Source organism: Lipotes vexillifer, unplaced genomic scaffold (assembly GCF_000442215.2).
Source record: "Lipotes vexillifer unplaced genomic scaffold, Lipotes_vexillifer_v1.1 scaffold1489, whole genome shotgun sequence".
NCBI classification, from domain to species: Eukaryota; Metazoa; Chordata; class Mammalia; order Artiodactyla; family Lipotidae; genus Lipotes; species Lipotes vexillifer.
In genome coordinates, this window is record NW_006776475.1 from 190,877 (window position 1) to 209,059 (window position 18,183).

An 18,183-nucleotide genomic window follows, 5' to 3' on the forward strand; every position below is an offset into this window, starting at 1 on the left:
GTCTCCTACCTATTTTTGAATAGGGTTGTTTGTTTTTTTGATATTGAGCTGCATGTGCTCCTTGTATATTTTGGAGATTAATCCTTTGTCAGTTGGTTTGTTGGCAAATATTTTCTCCCATTCTGAGGGTTGTCTTTTCATCTTGTTTATGGTTTCCTTTGCTGTGCAAAACCTTTCAAGTTTCATTAGATCCCATTTGTTTATTTTTGTTTTTATTTCCATTTCTCTACTTGGTGGCTCAAAAAGGATCTTACTGTGATGTATATCATAGAGTGTTCCACCTATGTTTTCCTCTAAGAGTTTTATACTGTCTGGCCTTACATGTAGGTCTTTAATCGATTTTGAGTTTATTTTTCTGTATCGTGTTAGGGAGTGTTGTAATTTCATTCTTTTCCATGAGGCTGTCGAGTTTTCCCAGCACCCCTTACTGAACAGGCTATCTTTTCTCCATTATATATTCTTGCCTCCTTTATCAAAGATAAGATGACCGTATGTGTGTGGGTTTATCTCTGGGCTTTCTATCCTGTTTCATTGCTCTGTATTTCTGTTCCTGTGCAGTACCATACTGTCTTGATTACTGTACCTTTGTAGTATACTCTGAAGTCAGGGAGCCTGATTCCCCCAGCTCCATTTTTCTTTCTCAAGATTGCTTTGGCTATTTAGGGTATTTTGTGTTTCCATACAAATTGTGAAATTTTTTGCTCTAGTTCTGTGGAAAATGCCATTGGTAATTTGATAAGGATTGCATTGAATCTGTAGATTGCTTTGGGTAGTATAGTCATTTTCACAATATTGATTCTTCCAATCCAAGAACATGGCATATCTCTCCATCTGTTTGTATCATCTTTAATTTCTTTCATCAGTGTCTTACAGTTTTCTGCATACAGGTCTTCCGTCTCCTTATGTACGTTTATTCTTAGGTATTTTATTATTTTTGTTGCAATGGTAAATGGCAGTGTTTCCTTAATTTCTCTTTCAGATTTTTTGTCATTACTGTATAGGAATGCAGGAGGTTTCTGTGCATTAATTTTGTATCCTGATGCTTTACCAAATTCATTGATTAGCTCTAGTAGTTTTCTGGTAGCTTCTTTAGGATTCTCTATGTATAGTATCATGTCATCTGCAAACATTGACAGTTTTACTTCTTCTTTTCCAATTTGAATTCCTTTTATTTCTTTTTCTTCCCTGATTGCTATAGCTAAGACTTCCAAAACTATGTTCAATAATAGTGGTGAGAGTGGGCAACCTTGTCTTGTTCCTGATCTTAGAGGAAATGCTTTCAGTTTTTTACCATTAAGACCGATGTTGGCTCTGGGTTTGTCATATATGGCCTTTATTATGTTGAGGTAGGTTCCCTCTATGCCTAGTTTCTGGAGAGGTTTTATCATAAATTGTTGTTGAATTTTGTCAAAATTTTTTCTGCATCTACTGAGATAGTCATATGGTTTTTATCCTTCAGTTTGTTAATATGGTGTATCACATTGATTGATTTGCATATGTTGAAGAATCCTTGCATTCCTGGGATAAACCCCACTTGATCATGGTGTATGATCCTTTTAATGTGCTGTGGGATTCTGTTTGCTAGTATTTTGTTGAGGATTTTTGCATCTATGTTCATCAGTGATATTGGCCTGTAGTTTTCTTTCTTTGTGACATCTTTGTCTGATTTTGGTATCAGGGTGATGGTGACCTCATAGAATGAGTTTGGGAGTGTTCCTCCCTCTGCTATATTTTGGAAAAGTTTGAGAAGGATAGGTGTTAGCTCTTCTCTAAATGTTTGATAGAATTCTCCTGTGAAGGCATCTGGTCCTGGGCTTCTGTTTGTTGGAACGTTTTTAATATTTTCGATTTCAGTGCTTGTGACTGGTCTATTTATATTTTTCTTCCTGGTTCAATCTCAGCATGTTGTGCTTTTCTAAGAATTTGTCCATTTCTTCCAGGTTGTCCATTTTATTGGCATATATTTGCTAGTAGTAATTTTTCATGATCCTTTGTATTTCTATAGTGTCAGTTGTTACTTCTTTTTAATTTCTAATTCTGTTGATTTGAGTCTTCTCCCTTTTTTTCTTAATGAGTCTGGCTAATGTTTTATCAATTTTATTTATGTTCTCAAAGAACCAGCTTTTTGTTTTATTGATCTTTGCTATTGTTTTCTTCATTTCTTTTTCCTTTATTTCTAATCTGATCTTTATGATTTCTTTCCTTCTGCTAACTTTGGGGTTTTTTTTGTTCTTCTTTCTCTAATTGCTTTAGGTGTAAGATTAGGTTGTTTAATTGAGATTTTTCTTGTTTCTTGAGGTAGGACTGTATTACTGTAAACTTCTGTCTTAGAACTTCTTTTGCTGCATCCTGTAGGTTTTGGGTCATGGTGTTTTCATCATCATTCGTTTCTAGGTATTTTTTGAATTCCTCTTTGATTCTTTCAGTGTTCTCTTGGTCATTTAGTAGTGTATTGTTTAGCTCCATGTGTTTGTATTTTTTACACATTTTTTCCTGTAATTGATATCTAGTCTCATAGCATTGTGGTAGAAAAAGATACTTGATACAATTTCAATTTTCTTAAATTTACCAAGGCTTGATTTTTGACCCAAGATATGATCTATGCTGGAGAATGTTCCATGAGCACTTGAGAAGAAAGTGTATTCTGTTGTTTTTGGATGGAATGTCCTATAAATATCAATTAAGTCCATCTTGTTTAGTGTATCATGTAAAGCTTGTTTTTCCTTATTTACTTTCATTTTGGATGATCTGTCCATTGGTGAAAGTGGAGTGTTAACGTCCCCTACTATGATTGTGTTGCTGTTGATTTCCCCTTTTATGGCTGTTAGCATTTGCCTTATGTATTGAGGTGCTCCTGTGTTGGGTGCAGAAATATTTACAATTGTTATATATTCTTCTTGGATGGATCCCTTGATCATTATGTAGTGTCCTTCCTTGTCTCTTGTAACATTCTTTATTTTAAAGTTTATTTTATCTGATATGAGTATTGCTACTCCAGCTTTCTTTTGATTTCCATTTGCATGGAATATCTTTTTCCATCCCATCACTTTCAGTCTGTATGTGTCCCGACGTCTGAAGTGGGTGTCTTGTAGACAGCATATATACAGGTCTTCTTTTTGTATCCATTCAGCCAGTCTCTGTCTTTTGGTTGAAGCATGTAATCCATTTATATTTGAGGTAGTTATTGATATGTATGTTCCTATTACCATTTTCTTAATTGTCCTGGATTTGTATTTTAAGTCTTTTCCTTCTCTTGTGTTTCCTGTGTAGAGCAGTTCCTTTAGCATTTGTTGTAGAGCTGGTTTGGTGGTGCTGAATTCTCTTAAATTTTGCTTGTCTGTAAAGGTTTTAATTTCTCCATTGAATCTGAATGAGTTCCTTGCTGGATAGAGTAATCTTGGTTGTAGGCTTTTCCCTTTCATCACTTTAAATATGTCCTGCCACTCCCTTGTGACTTGCAGAGTTTCTGCTGAAAGGTCAGCTGTTAACCTTATGGAGATTCCCTTGTATGTTATGTGTTGCTTTTCCCTTGCTGCTTTTAATATTTTTTCTTTGTATTTAATATTTGATAGTTTGATTAATATATGTCTTGGCATGTTTCTCCTTTGATTTATCCTGTATCGGACACTCTCTGCGCTTCCTGGACTTGACTCTTTCTATTCCCATGTTAGGGAAGTTTTCAACTATAATCTCTTCAAATATTTTCTCAGACCCTTTGTTTTTCTTTTCTTCTTCTGGGACCTCTATAATTAGAACGTTGGTGTGTTTAATGTTGTCCCCAAGGTCTCTGAGACTGTCTTCAATTCTTTTCATTCTTTTTTCTTTATTCTGCTCTGCTGTAGTTATTTCCACTATTTTATCTTCCAGGTCACTTATCCATTCTTCTGCCTCAGTTATTCTGCTATTGATTCCTTCTAGAGAGTTTTTAATCTCATTTATTGTGTTGTTCATCACTGTTTGTTTGCTCTTTAGTTCGTCTCGGTGCTTATTAAATGTTTGTTTTATTTTCTCCATTCTATTTCCAAGATTTTGGATCATTTTTACTGTCATTACTCTGAATTCTTTTTCAGGTAGACTGCCTATTTACTCTTCATTTGTTTGGTCTGGTGGATTCTTACCTTGCTTCTTCATCTGCTGCATGTTTCTCTATCTTCTCATTTTGTTTAACTTACTGTGTTTGGGGTCTCATTTTCGCAGGCTGCAGGTTTGTAATTCCCATTGTTTTTGATGTCTGCCCCTAGTAGGTGAGGTTGGTTCAGTGGCTTGTGTAGGCTTCCTGGTGGAGGTGACTGGTGCCTGTGTTCTGGTGGGTGGGGCTGGATCTTGTCTTTCGGGTGGTCAGGGCCGCGTCTGGTGTTGTGTTTGGGGATATCTGTGAACTTAGTATGATTTTAGGCAGCCTCTCTGCTAATGGGTGGGGTTGTGTTCCTGTGTTGCTAGTTGTTTGGCATGGGGCATCCAGCACTGGAACTTGCTGGCCGTTGGGTGGAACTGGGTCTTGGCGTTGAGATGGAGATCTGTGGGAGAACTTTTGCTGATTATACCTGGGGCCGGGAGGTCTCTAGTGGTCCAGTGTCCTGAACTCGGCTGTCCCACCTCAGAAGCTCAGGTCTGATACCAGGCCGGAGCACCAAAACCCCTTCTGCCACATGGCTCAGAAGAAAGGGGAGAAGAAAAGAAAGAAAGAAATTTAAAACTTTTTTAAATTATTAAAATTTAAAAAATACTAAAATAGAGAGCAACCAAACCAATAAGCAAATACCCCAATGATAACAAGCACTGAAAAGTAAACTAAGATAAACATAAAAATCAGAAACAAATCAGCCTCAGACAGCAAACCCCAAGTGTACAGTTGCTCCCAAAGTCCACTGCCTCAATTTTAGGATGATTTGTTGTCTATTCAGGTATTCCACCGATGCAGGGTACATCAAGTTGACTGTGGGGATGTAATCCACTGCTCCTGAGGCTGCACAGAGAAATTTCCCTTTCCCTTCTTTGTTCGCACAGCTCCTGGGGTTCAGCTTTGGTTTGGGCCCCACCTCTTCATGTAGGTTGCCTTCAGGCATCTGTTCTCTACCCAGACAGGAGGGAGTTAAAGCAGTGGCTGATTAGGTCCCTCTTGCTTACTCAGTCTGGGGAGAGGGAGGGGTATGGTAGTCATAATTGGAATGCAGGATGAGCCTGCGGCGGCAGAGGCCACCATGACGTTGTAACAGCCTGTGGTGCACCATGTGTTCTCCCAGGGAAGTTGTCCCTGGATCACAGGACCCTGGCAGTGGTGGGCTGCATAGGCTCCTGGGGGGGTTGTGGGGGGTGAATAGTGACCTGTGCTTGCACACAGGATACTTGGTGGCGGCAGCAGCAGTGTTAGCGTTTCATGCCCTTTCTGGAGTCCAAGCTGATAGCCACAGCTCGTGCCCATCTCTGGAACTCACTTAAGCGGTGCCCTGCCTTCTGTGGGCACACAGGGAAGGAATCCCCTCTCTTCACACACCCTGAAACAGTGGTCTCTTGCCTCTTCGGCAGGTCCAGGCTTTTTTCCAGACTCCCTCCTAGCTAGCTGTGGTGCACTAGCCCCCTTCAGGGTGTCTTCTCGCAGCCAGCCCCAGTCCTCTGCCTGGGGTCTGACCTCCGAAGCCCGAGCCTCAGCTCCCCAGTGGGTGAGCAGACAAGCCACTCGGGCTGGTGAGTGCCGGTCGGCACCGATCCTCTGTGCAGGAATCTCCCCGCTTTGCCTTCCGCACCCCTGTTGCTGCGCTCTCCTCCGCGGCTCCAAAGCTTCCCCCCAACACCCCATCTCCGCCAGTGAAGGCGTTTCCTAGTGTGTGGAAACTTTTCTTCCTTCACAGCTCCCTCCCAGAGGTGCAGGTCCTGTCTCTATTCTTTTGTCTTGTTTTTTCTTTTTTCTTTTGCCCTACCCAGGTACCTGGGGGTTTTCTTGCCTTTTAGGCAGTCTGAGGTCTTCTGCCAGCGTTCAGTAGGTGTTCTGTAAGAGTTGGTCCACACGTAGATGTATTTTTGATGTATTTTGGGGGAGGAAGGTGATCTCCACATCTTACTCCTCCACAATCTTGAAGGTCCCCCCTCTGAGCCATTTTAATCCTGTCACCAGTATCTCTTATTTCTGCCTCTGCAGTTATCAGTGCCAGAGTTCCTCTGGGCAGGTCCATTGTTGACATAGTCATAATCCTCTATCTGTACATCACTTTGAGGGTGCTGATCATTAAGAAGTCTTGACCTTTTCCCAGACCCTCTCATGTATTTTAGGCATACCCTGTAATGCTAGCTAATGCCTAACACAGTGCCTGGAACTGCTGACAGATTCCTCCTCCAGAACTGCTCAGGTGGCAAAATGTTTCATGTTTTGAGGTGAGAATTGAGGCTAGCTCAATATTTGCGAAATAGTTTGGAGAACATTAGTATCCCATGTCTTGTTAATGCTTGTTCGAGTTAAAGGACTCTAGGGATATCTAAGGCAGATTCATCTTCTGAGGCTGACATCACAGAAAGTAACTGCACCTTTTGACAAAATAGTCCTTCACAACACTGTCTGGAGGACTGGATGTGACATTTTATTCCATTGCGAATACTGTCCTTCTTCACCACGATGCGAGAGGTGCGGGGCTCTCACAACCCAGGCCACCCCGCTCTCAGATCTCTTCCAGAAGAGCCCCCAGGGCAGTTGCGGCTACTGGGGCACAGACCCAGCAGCGGGTGATCAAAGCCTGCAGCTCCTGCCGGGCGCTCTAGGCAGAGACCAGGGCGAGCCCCAAGCCCAGGCAGCCAGGTGAACAGAGATAGTGCACGGATAATTCCCAAACGCACGTGCTTCTCATGCTCTGAGGGGCTGCCTGATTTCTTCTTTTGCTCATAGATTATTTAGTGGTGTTTAATTTCTAAATATTTGGACATTTTCCAGATATCTTTTATTGATTTCTTTTTTCCTTTTTTTTTCCAGCTTTCTGAGATATAATTGACATATAGTGACATTGTGTAAGTTTAAGGTATACAGTATTATTTGATATATGTATATATTGCAAAATGTTTACTACATTAAGGTAGTTAATATCCTTTATCTCACATAATTACCATTTTCTTGTTCTTATTGTTATAGTTAAAAACATTAAAGCCCTATTCTCATAGCAGCTTTCAAGTATACAGTATTGTTAACTATAGTCATCATGCTGTACATTTGATCCCCTTAACTTAATCATCTTATAACTGAAAGTTCATGTCCTTTGACCAACATCTCCCCATTTCCCCCACCCCTCAGCCACTGGCAACCACCATTCCACTCTCTGTTTCTATAAGTTCAGTGTTTTTATATTCCACATACAAGCAATATCATACAGTATTTGTCTTTCTGTTTCTGATTTACTTCACTTAGCATAATGTCCTCTAGGTTCATCCATGTTGACACAAATGGTAGGATTTTCTTCTTTTTTTAAGGCTGAATATTCCAGTGTATGTATATACCACATTTTCTTTATTCATTCATCCACTGATGGACACTTAGATTGTTTTCCATATCTGACTATTGTGAATATTGCTGCAACAAACATAAGAGTTCAGATACCTCTTTGAGATCTTGGTTTCACTTCTTTTCAATATGTACCGAAAAGTGGGATTGCTGTATTATATGGTAGTTCAAATTTTAGTTTTTTGAGGAAACCTTACATTTTACATCTGCTTATGTCATTAACACCATGCTGTGTTGTTTAATTATCAGTTATCTTTAACGAGGTTTAAATAACAAGAAAATCTTTTCTGTATGCCTACGTATTTCACATTTTCACTGCTCTTCATTCCTTTGTGTAAGTGCAGATACTCATCTGGTGTTATTTCCATCTGCCTGATGGACTTCCTTTAACATTTCTTATATGAGAAAAATATTGACATAAATGAGTATATAAGTATTATTAACCTTTTAGTGAAAGAAACCATAAATTTTAAAAACAATAAAAGGCTGGGGTGAAATGTTTATAACATATCGGAGTAATAATAACAGCACATATAATAATAACAGCAGATATTGAAAGTGTGTTGTGCTATGTACTGGGCACTATATTAAACCATTTACCATGTATTTTCTCATTTAATCCTTACAACAGCCATTTGAGGTAATGTACCGTTGGGTTTTTTTTTTAATTTTTATTAAAAAGTATAGTTGCTTTACAATGTTGTGTTAGTTTCTGCTGTACAGCAAAAGTGAATCAGTTATACATATACATATATCCCCTGTTTTTTTGATTTGCTTCCCGTTTAGGTCACCACAGAGCATTGAGTAGAGTTCCCTGGGCTATACAGTAGATTCTCATTAGTTATCTGTTTTATACATAGTAGTGTATATATGTCAATCCCAATCTCCCAGTTCATCCCACCCCACTCCCTTCCCCCACCTTGGTATCCATAAGTTTGTTCTCTACATCTATGTATCTATTTCTGTACTGTTTTTACACTCATTTTACAAATAAGAATATGAGAATAACAGGTAGGGACTAATGTCCTTAATAATCAGAGATCTAAAAACCAATAATTTAAAGAATTTAAGTGCCAATTCTTAGAAGAAATATAAATAGATAATAAACATAAAATAATACTCAGCTTCTCTCATATAATCAGGAGAATGAGATAATTTTTAAGCTACCCAATTGGCAAAAATAAGAAGCAGTGTTACTAATATTGGCAAGATATGAAGAAGGATATACTAGAGGTATAAATTGGTACATTTTTTTAGAAGGCCATTTAGCTTTACCTGTTCACATTTAAAATACGCATATCCTTTGACCAGATGACTTCATTTGGAAATCCTTATACAGATTCTCAAGGAAAAATTGTGTGTGTGTGTGTGTGTGTGTGTGTGTGTGTGTGTGTGTGTAATGGGGAACAATTGAAGACAACCTGATTATCAATAGCAGGGTGTTAAAACGAATGATGGCATAGCTGTATAATGGAGTAAGCATTGAAAGGAATGAGCATGTAGGGAAGCAGTAAGTTTGATGGGCTGCTGCTGGGGGATATAAATTGGTACAACTTCTCTGGTGGGAATTTTCAAAATAGATTTCAGAAGTCCTCATTCAGGTTGTATCCCTTTTCCCCATGTGTATGCTATGTTATTGAGTGGAAAGAAAAAAGTTGCAGAATAATATGTATAGTAGAACCCAACTGGGTTTGTTTTGTGTTTTTTTTGAAGGATATATGTACTTAAATATTTGTATGTTCCCAGAAGAAGGTTTGGAAAGATGCACACCAAGTTGTTAACAGTGATTTTCCCTGGAAAGGAGGAGTTCAACTTTTTAAATGTCTCTATTACTTGAATTTTATAATAACTTTTGCAATAGTTTTGAAAAAAAACGTTTTTTAAAAGTTATATCGGTTGTAATTGCCAAAAACACATAGAGCAGTTCACTCAAAAGAAGCAAGACTATTTCTCCCCAAGGGTTTCCAAACCGAATGAATCAGAATTCTTTCTTCCTGGGCTTAAATGGAATTTTTTTTTTACAGTTAAGATGTTGGGCTCTACCTGTAGGGCTCAGTGGAGTTTAAAAGAACTGAAATTTTATAGACCCCATGTTCCAGAGTATAAGACTAACCTGTTTAGTGAGCATTCAGACAAAAACCGTGGTGCATGGCATTTATAATCTTTACAAACTCATATCAAAAATTAAAATGACAAATTATGCAACTGCAGTTAGAGTTTTTGTTGTAGCTTATGTTGTGTATTTGAAATTGTGCCCAGAGTTATAATACAATAATGAAATCCTTTCATCCCTGTTGTGAAAAGGGAAACCAGTGGCAAATGATCACTCAAAACATCGCCAGTGTGATGCATTGGTTATAAAAGATTATAGAGGGCTGCCTTGGGAATTCCCTGGCGGTCCAGTGGTTAAGACTCAGTGCTTTCATCGCTGTGGGCCCAGGTTTGATCCCTCGTCAGGGAACTAAGATCTCACAAACTGCATGGCATAGCCAAAAAAAAAAAAAAGAAAGGCCACCTTTATCACTGATTCTCATGTTTTAGTATAATCTAATAACAAAACAGAGTGTTATTCATTTCTGTGAAATATCTAGTAAAATTGTTTAGCTACAAAAGTAGGATGGGTAAATTACCTGGAAAAAGTATTACAAATTAGAATTTTAAAATCAGTTATTAGACAGGAGACAAAGAAGAAATCATTATTCCTTCTAGTGGAATAACACTATTATATGTTAGGCCTTGATCAAAGCCACCTCAAAGTTTTCCATGTAAATGTTATAATCTGGGAGTTTAAACTATTTGTGTTGGAATTTTTTATCTAGAAAAATAATGTGAAGCTAATCATATATCAAGTACATCAAGGAAATTGAATATTTTGCATGTTTCCTTACTCTATTGAACACGGAAAAATTTACCTTTCTTATAATAGAACTTTTTTTCTTTTCCAAATTGCCCAGACCCAAAGTAATATCCAAAGTAATATTTTCATATGGAAAAAAAGAAATCTGTCTTTATAGTTTTATTTAAAATAATTATTAGAGAAAATTGAGCAGTAATAAAATTTAAGCTTTTTAGCTTATTATTTTCTATGTAACATAGAGGGACCTGAAGGAATGTAAATATTAGAAAATGCCTATAAATAGGAGCCATTACATCAAATCACACCATTTACAAAAGTTACTTCTTTATTTAAAGAAAATATTTTTACATGGCATGGTGTTGCACTACATAAGTAAGAGTGATGATAATACAAACACTTTTACTAAGATCTAAGTGAATGACAGGAATTGTTCTAAGTATTTTGCACTCGGTATTTCATTTCTTTTTTACAACAATTCTTTAAGTACTCATGTTACTCAGTTTACAAATAAGAATCTGAGTCTTCAGGAGGTTAAATAACTTGTTTAAGGTCACATAACTACTAAATGACAGAGCCAGAATTTGAATCCAGGTAATCTGGTTCCAGAATCTAAACTCATCACCACTTTGCCTATAGAGTAGGATTCAAAAGGGAGGACTTCATAGCTATGCAAAGTACAACATTTTTTTTTCTATCTTTTATCTGAGAGGTACTCAGCAATATCTACTCTACTGTCCGTTTGGGAAGCTCAAATTGTATCATTGTAGATTTACTGCTTTGGGTTTACAGGACTTGGGGATGTCAGGAATCTCTATTTAAAATGCAGATTTTTACCTAAGGAGTTATACAAATCTAAAGGGATGATGACAGTGTCCAGGAACTCAGTAATGAAACACAGGGTCGATGGCTGTGGAGCAACAAGGAAGGGCGGAGAGATGGACTTGAAATCACAAAAGAGGAGAGAGAGGCCAACAACTGACTAACCTCAGGATTTTTGCCAAAGACTGAAAAACAATAGCCAACAATTTAAGTTTTTTATGACTCAGGACAATAATTAGTAAGATGTAGGGATTTTTTTCATATTACTTAAGTGTATACCATTTACCATCTCTTTGATTCTAGTAAATACAGCATAGCTGATGCTACTCAGCATTGATACGTTATATTGACTAAATGCCATTGCCTTTGTCTCACAGCAATCAGCAGGCCTTTTTACTGGAGAATGTCCCTTGTAATAATGCAAGCTGTGAGGGGGCGCGTCGTATGTTTAAAGTCTACTGGGAGCTGATGGACCTAAACCAAATCAGAGATGCAGTGGTTGCCACCTTCTTTGATATTTACGAAGATGTGAGTTCAGAGCTCTTCTGTGTGTTTGGAATCTAATTGCCGTCCACCTTATCTCACTTTCACCCTATTTGACCAGAAAATGTAGATGAGATTATGAAAGCAAATGAGTTAATTAAAGAAAGCTCCTTTTAATGTTAAATGACAGAGGGAACACATTTATTGACACCACTGATTGATCAATACAGTGAATTATGAAAATGCTTTTATCTCATTTTATGCTTGTTCAGATTAAACCACTAGAGAATCATGCTCACAGCAATTGTGCATGTGCACGAGTAAAGAACAGCCAACAGATAACAGACCCTTAAACCTGAACAAGATCACAGAAGAATGGGTTCAGTGTGTACTCTCTCTTAACCTAGTGAACTAGAGTTGGCATCTATTGCTACAGATTCTTGTGACTGTCTTCAGTTGCCAGGTGGCCTGGGAAAGGCTCTCAGGGCCCTGGTTTTCTTCTTTCTAATGTCAAAAGCCAGTTTATCAAGTGCTTCTGGGCATTGTTGAGGGAAAATAGAATCTCCCAAGCTGTTTTGTTCTTTAAAAGTAAGCCAGTTTATCACTCAGAAAAATAATAAATTCTGAAAAAAATGTGTTAAATTCCAGAGTTAATATGTCACAGTATATCCTTGTAAAACAATTTGATTATTTTAAAACATTAAATCTCCATCAAGACATTATGTCCATCCCTAAGCCCGGTTGGTTGGTTGGTTTTTTTTTTATAAGAGGCTAATTCTCAATTATATGAATTATCCAAGTCCTTATTTTCCTCTGTCTCTCTGCTACCAAATCTTGTGTTTGTTCACTTTTCATAAGCAATTTCCAAGCATAAAAGTAATTAGTAAAAATATCACAAGAGGGAAAATCAAGAGAATTAACTACAAATCAATTAATTTCTGTACATAAAAATATCATAAATGAAATTTAAAATTTTGTTTAAATCTGGGAAATAAATTAGCTATGAAAGAATTAAATAATTAATATTCTTAACGTAGAAAGGTTTGTTCAAACTGATACAAGTCACCAAAAACTCCCACTGGAAAAACAGAACATGATTAAGGCAATTTACAGAAAAAACACAAGTAGCTAACATATGAAAAGATATGATAAATGATCAACCTCATTAATAGTCAGCAGAATGGAAATTTAAATGAACACACCTTTTTTACCCCCAATAAAATTAGCAAAGCTTCCCACTTTTTTTTTTTTTTTTTTTTTTTTTTTTATTTTATTTTTTCTTTTTTTTTTTGCGATATGTGGGCCTCTCACTGCCGTGGCCTCTCCCATTGCGGAGCACAGGCTCTGGACGCACAGGCTCTACAGACTCCTTGAATAGACTGACTTTTAAGGAGACAGTATAATAGTTGAGAATATAACACTGGTACTTACTGTGTGATTATGGAAAATTGTTAATATCAATTTCCCATTTGCCAATATTGGTATAATTATAATAAGTAACTCATGAGTATTAAACAAAATGTATCAGAACCAGATACATAGTAGGCGCTCAGTACATGTTGGTTATTAACATTATCTTACCCTTCTCCCTCAGGCTAAAAGTAGTTTGAAATGGAGTTGATGAAATTTGGTTAGAAAATAATTTTTTAGATTTAAATAATTCTGATATGCAAGGATTTGAACAATTATTTGATTTATGGAATTTATGGACTTTTTTTTTTTCTTTCTTTTGTTTACTTAATGAAAATTTCTTTAAATTCTGTAGTGCTTTACAATTTTCAGAAGTTTCACACACATGGAAAAAAAAAATAATGGGGGCCAGGGCAGATGAAAAGGTACCTTCTTTCTCTGCTAATTGGAAACACTTTGGTACTCCATATCACAGACCTTTAAAAATTCATGCAGGGCTTCCCTGGTGGCGCAGTGCTTGAGAGTCCGCCTGCCGATGCAGGAGACGCGGGTTCGTGCCCCGTTTCGGGAAGATCCCACATGCCGCGGAGCGGCTGGGCCCGTGAGCCATGGCCACTGAGCCTGCGCGTCCGGAGCCTGTGCTCCGCAAATGGGAGAGGCCACAACAGTGAGAGGCCCGCATAGCGCAGGGAAAAAAAAAAAAAAAAAAAAAAAAAATTCATGCAGATATGACTGGAAGGAAGTACAAAATGCTAACAGTTATTTTCAGAGATTAAAATTATAGGTGTTTTTCATTTTATTTATATTTTAATATTCAAGTTTTTATATTTTTAATATTATTTTTATTTTAAACATCAAGTTGAATAAATAAGGTTTATATTTACATGGTAAGCATATCATGCATTTTCATCATTTTTTTCATTCAGTCTAGTAGTTCTTACCATTTTTATGTTTTTTCCAGGGAATCTTGGACATTGTCGTACTAAGTAAAGGATATACAAAGAATGATTTTGCCATCCATACACTAAAAAATAACTTTGAAGCAGATGCTTATTTTGTTAAAGTCATTGGTGAGTATTTGTTTTGTATGTTTTATTATTACTATTAAGTATTAACATTTAATTCTTTTTAACATCCATATTGGAGTATAATTGCTTTACAATGGTGTGTTAGTTTCTGCTTTATAACAAAGTGAATCAGCTATACATATACATATATCCCCATATCTCTTTTCTCTTGCGTCTCCCTCCCTTCCACCCTCCCTATCCCACCCCTCTAGGTGGTCACAAAGTACCAAACTGATCTCCTTGTGCTATGCGGCTGCTTCCCACTAGCTATTGGTTTTACATTTGGTAGTGTATATATGTCCATGCCACTCTCTCACTTTGTCACAGCTTACCCTTCCTCCTCCCCATATCCTCTAGTCCATTCTCTTGTAGGTCTGTGTCTTTATTCCCATCCTGCCCCTAGGTTCTTCATGACCTTTTTTTTTTTTAGTTTCCATATATATGGGTTAGCATACAGTATTTCTTTTTCTCTTTCTGACTTACTTCACTCTGTATGACAGACTCTAGGTCCATCCACCTCACTACAAATAACTCAATTTCATATCTTTTTATGGCTGAGTAATATTCCATTGTATATACATGCCACATCTTCTTTATCCATTTATCTGTCGATGGACACTTAGGTTGCTTCCATGTCCTGGCTGTTGTAAATAGAGATGCAGTGAACATTGTGGTACATGACTCCTTTTGAATTATGATTTTCTCAGGTTATATGCCCAGTAGTGGGATTGCTAGGTCATATGGTAGTTCTATTTTTAGTTTTTTAAGGAACCTCCATACTGTTCTGCATAGTGGCTGTATCAATTTACATTCCCACCAACAGTGCAAGAGGGTTCCCTTTTCTCTAGCATTTATCATTTGTAGATTTTTTGATAATGGCCATTCTGACTGGTGTGAGGTGATATCTCATTGTAGTTTTGATTTGCATTTCTGTAATGATTAATGATGTTGAGCATTCTTTCATGTGTTTGTTGGCAATCTGTATATCTTCTCTGGAGAAATGTCTGTTTAGGTCTTCTGCCCATTTTTGGATTGGGATGTTTGTTTTTTTGATATTGAGCTGCATGAGCTGCTTGTAAATTTTGGAGATTAATCCTTTGTCAGTGCTTCATTTGCAAATATTTTCTCCCATTCTGAGGGTTGTCTTTGCATCATGTTTATGGTTTCCTTTGCTGTGCAAAAGCCTTTAAGTTTCATTACATCCCATTTGTTTATTTTTGTTTCTATTTCCATTTCTCTAGGAGGTGGGTCAAAAAGGATCTTTCTGAGATTTATAACATTTAATTTTGTATTCTCTCTGTCAACACACATTTTCCAAAGGGTAAAACATGCTCCTACATAACGTATGTACAACTCTCCAAAGCAGATGATCAGCTTCAATATAACAGTACCACCCTGTTCAAATTTTGCCAACTGTCCCAACAATGGCTTCTTTCCTTCTGACCCAGAAGTCTGTCGAGGAATACCTACTGTCACATCTTCTCCAATCTGGAACAGTTCCTTTTTATGTCCTTATCAGTTTTAAAGAATACAGGCCTTACATTCTGTAGGATAATCCTGTTTCTTCTTTACCCAGCTCAGGCTACACATTCTTTGCAGAAACTCCACTACATGGAATTTAGTGGAACCGATGCTGTGGCCTCTCAGTACATTCAAATCAGTAAGCACGTGATGTTGACCTGTCCTGCCACCCTGGTGATAACCTTGATCATCTGGTCATCTTGATGACTACTAGGTTTCCCCACCTTAAATTCACTATTTCCCCCTTTGTCATTGATTAGTACTTTGTGGAGGGGTATTCTGATATTACTTTAATAGACTTTTCCATATCAAATTTCTACCTACCAGCCTTAGAGTCCATTGATAGCTCCTGCCTGAATCAACCATCTATTTGATAGGTGTCAAAGGGTAATTCTATTTCCAACACCCCTGCATTTTTTGGTTGGCATTCTACTCTAAGGAAGATCTTTGACTTATCTCATTTATCAGTACAGATCTGTGTATTTGTATTTTATTCAATAAATAATATCATTTCTTTTAATGTTAAAATTGTTCCCAGTGAGGGCAGTAGGAGCTCCTTCAGACTGGCTCCTTTATCTTTTTGACATGTGCTCTGGCAAAACAAGATATTCCAGGTGCATCTTTTACCTCCCTTGCCCTAAGTCTAGAATCTGATCTCTTTCTTCAAGGAGCCCTGGTTCCTTTGAGTAGAGGATCGTGTTTTAAAACCCAGTTCTGGGTGCTCAGTGTGCTCATTGCTACTGGGCTGTTATTTCTTGTAGGTTTTCTCAATGGACAGAACTAAGAAATACAGGTAATGTATCACACATACACAGCACATATATACATATATTTGTATATTTATATATGTGTATACAACACATATATTTGTACACACAAATATACATACCTAAATATATGTGTATACAACACATATATTTGTATATACAAATATACATACCTAAAACTATTTTATATATATTATATAACAATGAATTCTTACCATTCCATTTCTAATCCAACACATTTCAAGGGCTCCTTCTAATCTTTTGTGTTTGTAGACATCTTCTCTAACTCCCATTTTCCTCAGTATAGTTACCTATTTGTTCACTGTTACCTGTTCCCAACCATGCAAGCCATCTACCATCTCCTCCACCTGACACTTATGTTCATTGTAGAGATCCTGTACATGTTTTAAGTGTATGCCTAAGTATTTTATTTTCTTTGATGTGATTATAAATGTTATTGTGTTAAGTTTAGTTTCCACATGTTTGTTTTTAGTGTATTGAAGTACAATTGATTTTTGTTTGTTGATCTTGTATACTGCACCCTTATTAGTTCCAGGAGGGTTTTTTTAGATTCTGTGGGATTTTCTACATACAAAATCATGTCATTTGCAAAGAGGGACAGTTTTATTTCTTCCTTTCCAATCTGTGCCCTTTGTTTTTCTTTTTCTTCTTCTAGGTAAAATTTCCATTGCTATTGATATGTTGAATAAGATTGGTGAGAGTGGACATCCTTGCCTTGTTTCTGATTTTAGGGAGAAAGCATTCCATCTTTCACCATTAAGAATGATATTAGCTTTTTGGAAATGCTCCGTATTGTATTAAGGAAGTTTCCCCTATTTCTAGTTTGCTGAGAGTTTTATCATGAATTGGTGTTGAAAGGTAACTGTTTTTGTGTCAATGTTACTATAGTTGACATCAAGACAGCCATATCTGTTCATTTGTGAATGAAATGACACAGTATTTCGTATAAATATTTATTACAGTTTTGAAGCGGTCATAAATAGCTGAACACAGAAAAGCGACAAAATAATGAATGAGTGTTGTTTTATTTTGAGAAATGAAAATGACAGAAAATGTAATTTTCTTTTCTAATCAGCAAATTCACTCTTATTTGAATGAACTAAGAATATCTCCCCATCTTCATTACTACTGCAGCCACAGAATACTGGTGTTATGAGTCTAACCATTTCTGTACTTTTAATCCATATGACTGTCTCCTGTTCTTTATGATTTTGAAGGGGGTATTATTTGGCTATTTCAGAGCTTCTCAAGAAAAAGTAAGCTTCTTTAAAGAATCAAGTAATGATACAACAAACTACTTGAAAATGAAATGACATATCTGAGGTTTTTCTTTAATCCAGGCAAGTGGGAAATGGAGTATAGGTGAAATGACTTTGGCCATGTGTTGTTGACAGTTGAAGTTATGTGAAGTATGAGTGGGATTCCTGATACTATTCTTTCTAATTTTGTTTATGTTTGAAAAATTACACGTAAAAATTTTAAAAACCCAAGAGTCTCTTGAGAGTCTGTAACTTCCTAACCTAAGTCAAGGATGGATATCACTGGGTAGCACTGCCATCACCTTAACAGTATCCCCAGGAAAGTTTTCTCCAAACATTACCAAGCTCAGACCCAGAGATAGCCAATTTGATGTAGGAAGTTTTAGTTTTAGAAAGCAAGATAACTTTGCACTTATGGATATTAACATATGAGATAATTTAGAGCAATCATTTGTGAAAAATAACCTTCTAGTTGTCTTGAGATGCTCTTCCACTCTTT

At 36.9% G+C, this 18,183-nt stretch overlaps 1 protein-coding gene across 1 annotated transcript in view; it reads left to right on the plus strand.

Moving 5' to 3' along the window:
• Positions 1-18,183, plus strand: part of ITFG1 (integrin alpha FG-GAP repeat containing 1) — a 244,852-nt gene that overhangs the window by 167,477 nt on the left and 59,192 nt on the right. The window contains exons 11-12 of the mRNA XM_007450381.1: positions 11,534-11,684; positions 14,011-14,119. Of these exons, the coding sequence (XP_007450443.1) occupies positions 11,534-11,684; positions 14,011-14,119 (260 nt within the window). The remainder of the gene's footprint in view (positions 1-11,533; positions 11,685-14,010; positions 14,120-18,183) is intronic.